The following is a 7585-nucleotide window of genomic DNA, read 5'->3' on the forward strand; positions in this document are numbered from 1 at the left end:
TGGAGGATTTCCTCCAAAAACTGAGGTGGTTGATTGAGTCGTAGATATACTACCAAATACAGGCGTACTTGGAGGACTGTTAAATGGTGTAGGATTAGATGTTATAGCTGTTTTTTCAAAGATATTCGTAACTGAAGTAACAGACGTTGTTGGGAAGGATTGAGAATTTGCCTCTGTTGTTTGTGCAGCTTTTCCAAAAATTTGAGGAGACAAATTTGCAATCGAGGACGCTGTTGTAGTGTTCCCAAAAGTTAATGCAGCAGATGAAGTAGTTACCGCAGCTACATTCGATGTTGGTACAGTACTACTAGATTGGCCAAAGACTGGTTTAGATAAGAAGCCATAAAATGGCGAAGTGGTGCTTTCATTTGTAGTAGTTGTATTAAAGTCAGATATTATTGAAGGAGTAGAAGAAAATCCACTAAATTTAATTGAAGAAGATTGAGTAGTTTGTGTTCCAAACATTTGTGTTACAGATGATGTAGTTTTAGTTATTCCAAAAGTCGATGCAGTTGAAATAGGAGATGAATTACCTCCAAAAATAGATACATTAGAAGTCGCCGGTTGTCCACTAAATAATGTTGATGTATTTAATGGTTGTTGTACTTGAGTATTACTTGCTCCAAATGTAGATGAAGTTTTATCACTTGTACTATTTGTTCCAGGAACAGACGAGATTGAAGCTTCAGAAGTTTTTTCTATATTAGGTTTTGACATAAGATTTCCAAATATATTATTATTAGTTGTAGCCTGAGTTGTAAAAACTGCTGGTGGATTAGTATCAGTTGAAGGGAGTGAATTAATAGTAGCATTGCCCTTATTATTTACTGAAACATTTTCTGCAATAGATGTTATTTCAGTCTGATCTTTTTTCTCGAGATCTAAAAATATTCCCATCAAATTGAGTAACTCTTTTTGTGGTTGGTTGGCCGGTGACATGGAATTTATAGTATCCGAAACAAAAGAAAATATTTCCGGGGAATAAGAAGCAGATGTAGGAGTAGAGGAATTTTTTACCATTGCAGGCAACATATTTGAATTAGCAAAACTAAATGTATTCATAGCATCAGTTTTAGCAATTGTTGATGGTACACCTGATGTCATTGAAGCAATAATATTTCGTGATATGGGCTGATTTTTGACTGATGAAAATTCTAATGGTAATGCATTTGTTAATGAGCTATTTGAAAATGACATTGATTCAAAGGTATTTTTTAATAATGTTTGATTATTATTTTTAATCTCTGTATCTTTAGATAATGCTTTAGCATATACATTGCTGTAAGTTTTTTGTATTGTTGCGTCCGCAGTAGCATTATTTTTGCCTATAGATTGTGACAGCGCCTCAAAATTTTCAGGATATTTTTTGTCAGCTTGTAAAAATTTGTTAACAGCTGAAGGAGGAAAAGAAGCAACGTTAGAAATTTGTTTGGCTGATGTTTTGCTTTGTATCAACATTGAACTTGTATCAGGTGATCCAATCTTGGCAACAACATTATTCAATAAAGCCAAAGGACATTGCGGTTTAAGTCCTTCTATGGTATCTTCCTTTTCTGAATCATATTTGGTTAGAGGCTGTTCTGTTCTGTTTTTAGAATCTGTACTTACAGGACTTAGAGATGCCAAAGAAGATAAAGTAGCCTCTAAGCGATCTTGAATAGGAGATGGAGTTGCAGGTTTTATAAGTTTTGGCGATGATTCTAGAAGTAAATTTTTTAATTTCAATTGTTTTTCATATGAAAAACTAAGCGTCTTAAAAGCAATAGTTTTACACCGTGCATCAATAACATCTGTATTTCCTTGAAGATTTGGCGTTCCTTTGGGCGATACTTTTACATTGCTCATCATCTGATTTAATCCAGAAATTTTATTTGTACGATTTACTGACTTCAACTTTTTATTAAGTTGTTCTATTCTGTTCTTTTCCTTTAGAATAATTTTATTATGCAATACAAGATTTTGATAAAGAAATTCCAAACTGGGAATTTTCATTTTAGATTTTTTTTGATACATATGTTCCGACCATTCAAAATCAAGAATTTTGTTTGCTTGTATAAGTTGGGATTGAGTATGATGAAAAAGCTTTTGCGTTTCTGCTATTTTACTATTTTCACAATTTCTAGTAGTACCACCTTCTGAATTTACTGCATTTTTTGATCTAGCTTCTTCGACCCAGGCAAAAGATTGCAAAAGTAAAGCCTTCAAATAAGCAATATCGGCGGATAGACTATTTGTGGTTTCTCGTAAATCTGTTAGAAATTGATCTACTATAACTGATCTTTCTCCTAACTGTTGTCGTTCCTCCTCTGATCCACACTCAAATACTTGTGGTTCTATCCTATTTTTTAATTCTTTTTCAAAAAGAGTAAATAATTCTATATAAGCACGTACATAAATACTATCATCAATTTGTACTCTTTGTTGTTCAGCAGGTTTACTTGCATGGACTTCTTTAGTTACAACAGGTTTGGGATCTACTTTTTCAATTTCTTGAGGAATTGATTTTTTAGGAATATCCAATTTGACATCAACTTTAGCAGGAATTGATACTTTTTCCTCTATAGTATTTGGCACAGTTTGTGGAGGTTGTTGAGGTTGTGGAGTTTGTTGAGGTTGTGCAGGTTGTTGTGGTTGTGCAGGTTGTTGTGGTTGCGCAGGTTGTTGAGGTTGTAAAAATCCAGCAGCTTTCAATGAATCTCCAAAAATATTTGTCGTTACAGTTTTAGAACGATCGGATAATCCAACGTTTCGATTTTCTTTTGAATAAGGTGTACTGGTTATTACATTACTTAATGATACATTAGAAAGTATCGTGTTTGGAGAAGATGGAAAAGTTACAGTCTCAGTAGGTGGCGAAGTAATGGCAGGACAATTGGGAGTTAAATTAACCATGTGAAAACTACATAACTGACCAGAAGTTCCTAAAATATGAAGTATAGGAACAGGATGTGGAAGAGTCGAATCTGTTCCCCATGCTAATTTTTGTGTCGGTGTTCTATCTATGGCAAAACCAACTGGATAACTTTCTGTCGTTCTGATAAGTGGTAATTGTGCTCTTCCACTATCAATCAGTTGCCATTGATTCCAAGTACTACCACCATCTATTGATCCTAAAACAGCTACTTCACTACTCCCACTACTTGCAGCAATGATGAGACCCCACTCTTGTATGCAATCAAAATAATAACGCGGTGTATCTTTATTTCCTTCTACCTCGAACATTCCATACGTTATATCTTCGTATAATGTAAAAATTCCATTAGCTTCCCCTTTAGGAGCATCAATAATAAGAACATTAATATGTTGTTCATCGCTTAAATAAGCTGCACAAAATTGATAATTACTAATCCATAAGATAGATATAACTTCGCCAACGTATGGATTAGGTCCTAAGATAGTTCTAGCAATTTTTAAGTCTGGCTTAAGTTGGACAATATTTCCATTTTTACATCCTACAACTAATTGCTTTCCCTTGGGACTCCATGCCAAACATAAGGCTTCAATTCCATTTAACTTCTCTAATGCTTTTAATCCAATTGCATTTTCCTTTCCATCTTTTATTTCAAAATTGCCAATAGTATGATCAGTTGTTACAGTACAGAACATTTTGGGCATAGTAGGATTCCATCGTAAATCCAAAACAAAAGTTTCTGCATTTGATATAGATAATTGAACTTCGTGTAATAATATTACTTCCTAAAAATAATAAAATATTAAACATTAATATGTACCCATTGTTTCTATGAGTCGCAAGTTTATACTATACATACATGTTTTATAAAAGCATTTGCATCGTAAATGAATACTTTAGATACCGATGGTGTAACGGCAAGGTATGAATAATCACAGTTAAATGATATCTTAGATATAATAAAAGGTAAATTGACTTCTATTTTGCGTTCTATATTGATCTCGCTTCCTGATATTAAAATAGTCAATTTATTATTATTTGCTATAAAAAGTAATCCTCTTTTCTTGTCTATAGTAACAAGGTTGCAAGCTAATGGAATGGATGTGAAACTATCACATATTTGTGATACATTTGCCTGTTTGAACAGAAATTCCTGAAATCACAATATATATATATATTTTATCATTAATATTATTTATATTTTCTTTTATTTTATTGCGCTTTAATGAGCACTCATATATAAATGATATCATATTTAGTAACATTACTACAAAAAAGAAAAATATAAATGAAACCTACATGATTAATTAAAAATAAATTGTGATTTCACAAGTTTATGTAATTATTAATATACATATATATATATATATATATATATATATTTATAAAACATAAAATAATTGAAAGTGTAACCATACCTGCACATCTTTTGGATCAGGAGCAGTGTTCATGATTAATAAAACTTTGTGGTCTTGGAGGAAGAGTGGTTAGATAAAATAATATACATATAATTTTCGCAAAAGATTTCTAGTTTTAACAAAAAACTAAACAACGTTTATAGTAAATACACTTTTATAAATATAATCTGTTTCTCTGCTAGTAGCTACAATTGAAGAAAACATATAATAAAAAAGCCGTGGAAAAAAGTAAAATAACCAACAATATTAATTACATATTAATTTTTAACGATTACAATTAACACTGTTGAGAATATAACATTTTCTTTTTTCCAGACAATGTCTTATTCTCCGGTTAAATCAAACGTTCGTGTACATTCGTTTCTTTTTCTTTAATTTGCATGTTTTGTAGGTAACAAAATGCAATTGGAAAATATAAAATATGACACTAGATGTCTCGTCATTCGCACGTTGCAACTTGTAACAAAATGCAACTGGAAGATACACAATACGATACTAGATGTCTCGTCATTCGAATTGCAAACTCGTGCAGTAGCATATGTAGAAGAGATTCTTACTAATAATTAGTAAAGTAAAATTAGGTTAAAAAGCACATGTTATTGTTGAATAGTCGTTCAAGTTGTTTGAGTGAAAATAATTGGAATTGTTATTCTAATAATAAGAATTATAAGCTAATATAAGTTTTATTTACGATGGATAAGACACGTACGTATTATTTTCATTTGATAGTAAAATAAACTTGCATTTGCATTTGGGTATGTATTATATGTATATGCATAAATAAACATAAAAAGTTTTCCTTTATTTATATTAGAGAAAAAAAAGGGATCATATCCAAGAAGAGTTCCCATCTCTAAAAAAAGACTTTTAAAGTATGATAAAGGAACTGGAATAAACTTGAAGGAAGATACTACTAAGATAAAAAGTAAAATACACCGGGAGAAATTTAAACTGAAAGAAAAAGCTATAAAGCATGCAATCGAGGATGCTGCTAGAACAGAATTACTTTTAACTGAAGATTATGGTCATTTAGAGGCTGATCCTGGAGATTCAACGCTTCAATACAAGCAATCAGAGATTGCTGCTAATGTCGATATAACAAGCGCTACTAAATTCTTTAGACTAGATTTAAATTTTGGTCCGTATTGTTTAAAATACTTTAAAAATGGTAGACATTTAGTCTTAGGTGGAAAGAAAGGACATGTAGCAGCATTCGATTGGGTTACTAAAAAACTTGCTTGTGAAATGAACGTTATGGAATCTGTGCATGATGTATCATGGCTTCATGTTGAGACAATGTTTGCCACTGCGCAAAAAGATTGGGTTTATATTTATGACAATCAAGGAATAGAACTTCATTGTTTAAAGAGAATGAACGATGTTAATAAGTTAGAATTTTTGCCGTATCACTTTTTACTTGCCAGTGGTTCCAGAACTAGTTATCTCTCATGGTTGGATGTTTCTATAGGAAAACTCATTTCTTGTTTTTCTACCACATGTAATAACATATCTGTAAGTTTTATAAGCAGATATTTCTATTTACATATATGAATATATAATATAAAATATATATTTGTTAATAATTTCAATGAATATTTTAATATAGGTTATGACACAAAATCCAGCTAATGCGCTTATATGTATTGGTGATACTAAAGGAGTAGTATCAATGTGGTCTCCTAATTCTAAACAACCGCTAGCAAAAATGCTTTGTCATAAAAACAAAATTGAAGCTTGTGTCGTTCATCCGTATGGAACTTATATGACCACAAGTTGTTCAAATAAATATATGAAAGTTTGGGATATTCGTCAACTTGCAGGTCCTGTTCATAATTTGATTCTTCGACATCCAGCACAACATTTAGCATACAGTCAACGAGGTCTTTTAGCAGTTGCTATGGGAAATGTAGTAGAGGTTTATAGGTAAAATAATATTATAATAACATTTCATGTTGTATTAATTCAGACAGCAGTATATTTAATTTATTAATATATTTGAATTGTGTTTACAGAGAATCCATGAATGAAATAAAACCATATTTAAGACATAGATTATCATGGAATGCGTCAAGTATGGAGTTCTGTCCATACGAAGATGTTTTAGGTGTTGCAACAGCCAAAAATTTTACATCTGTCCTAGTTCCTGGAAGTGCAGAAGCTAATTTTGATGCTTTAGAAATAAATCCATATCAAACGAAGAAACAAAGACGCGAGGCAGAGGTTAAAGCACTTTTAGATAAAATTCAACCAGAACTAATATCATTAGATCCAACAGCTTTAGCAGAAGTAGATGTTCCTAGATTAAAAGAAAAAGTCGAAGCGAAGAAGAAACTTTTAGTAAGTAACAAATTGATTATTGTAATATTACAAATTTAATAATGTTATCATTTTAACATTATTATTGTTATGACTACATATAAAATAATCTATATTAAATGATTGTAATTTTGTTTTTAAATCGTAGTATATTAAGCCGAAGGAGATAGATTTTAAGCCACGTAAAACTAAATCGAAAGGTAAAGGTGGAACTGCGAAAGTAATTAAAACTAAAAAGATTTTAAAACAATTAAGTCGTAAAGTAAGTATAGCAATAATATTAAATAAACGCACAATTTTCTACGAACTAATATTGAATTTATACTATATTTAGGAACACATAGAAATGCTCAAAGATGTATCTGAAGAAATTTCTTTGAAAAAGAAGGAAGCTCCCAAGAAAAGTTATGGTGTCTTAGATAGGTTTGTATCTAAGTGAAAAGTAACAATACTAGTTAAATTATAAATATTTAATCAGATGATGATCTTAATGCTACACATAAAAAAAAATGTTTTGATAATAAATATATGACTATATTATTATTCATAATTTTAATGATAAATTCTTTACTAAATAACAAGTACAAAAAATTGATTTTTTTATTGCTCCTTTTATTTAAATATTTAATAAATACTTTACAAAGGAGAAGATTTAATAGAAGTTTTTAGCATCGGGTAGAAATACTTTAGTTCTTTTTAATAATAACGATCATTTGACCAAGTAACATCGTAATCAGGATAATTTTTTTTCAACAAATCGGCTGTGTCGCTGTGCTCGGCTAGCCCATATCCCTGTAAAAAAAATCAAATAAATATGTTTCAATTATAGTAATAAATAAGTAATAACAAAAAGTACGAAAGAGAGAGCGATGTAGTGAAGAGTTATCTAGAAAAACGTCAGTTAAATCTTGAATGACATATAAATTCAATAAACTCAATA

At 30.7% G+C, this 7585-nt stretch overlaps 2 protein-coding genes across 2 annotated transcripts in view; one reads left to right on the forward strand and one right to left on the reverse strand.

Moving 5' to 3' along the window:
- The window catches only part of LOC106789473 (nuclear pore complex protein Nup214-like), a 6357-nt gene extending 1679 nt beyond the window's left edge, over positions 1 to 4678 (reverse strand). The window contains exons 1-3 of the mRNA XM_014753693.1: positions 4330 to 4678; positions 3771 to 4064; positions 1 to 3696 (exon numbers count right to left, since the gene is read on the reverse strand). Coding sequence (XP_014609179.1) covers positions 1 to 3696; positions 3771 to 4064; positions 4330 to 4362 — 4023 coding nt within the window. The 5' untranslated portion in view covers positions 4363 to 4678. The remainder of the gene's footprint in view (positions 3697 to 3770; positions 4065 to 4329) is intronic.
- Positions 4679 to 4893: 215 nt separating this feature from the next.
- LOC106789481 (WD repeat-containing protein 46) lies at positions 4894 to 7165 on the forward strand. Its single transcript, XM_014753708.1, has 6 exons — positions 4894 to 5034; positions 5144 to 5841; positions 5936 to 6252; positions 6342 to 6666; positions 6794 to 6907; positions 6980 to 7165. The coding sequence occupies exons 1-6, from the start codon at positions 5022 to 5024 to the stop codon at positions 7082 to 7084; spliced, it is 1572 nt and encodes a 523-aa protein (XP_014609194.1). The 5' UTR covers positions 4894 to 5021; the 3' UTR covers positions 7085 to 7165.
- The last annotated feature ends 420 nt before the right edge of the window (positions 7166 to 7585 follow it).

The sequence above is a fragment of the Polistes canadensis genome, unplaced genomic scaffold (genome assembly GCF_001313835.1).
Source record: "Polistes canadensis isolate GaletaPanama2010 unplaced genomic scaffold, ASM131383v1 scaffold_186, whole genome shotgun sequence".
In the NCBI taxonomy this organism is placed as follows: Eukaryota; Metazoa; Arthropoda; class Insecta; order Hymenoptera; family Vespidae; genus Polistes; species Polistes canadensis.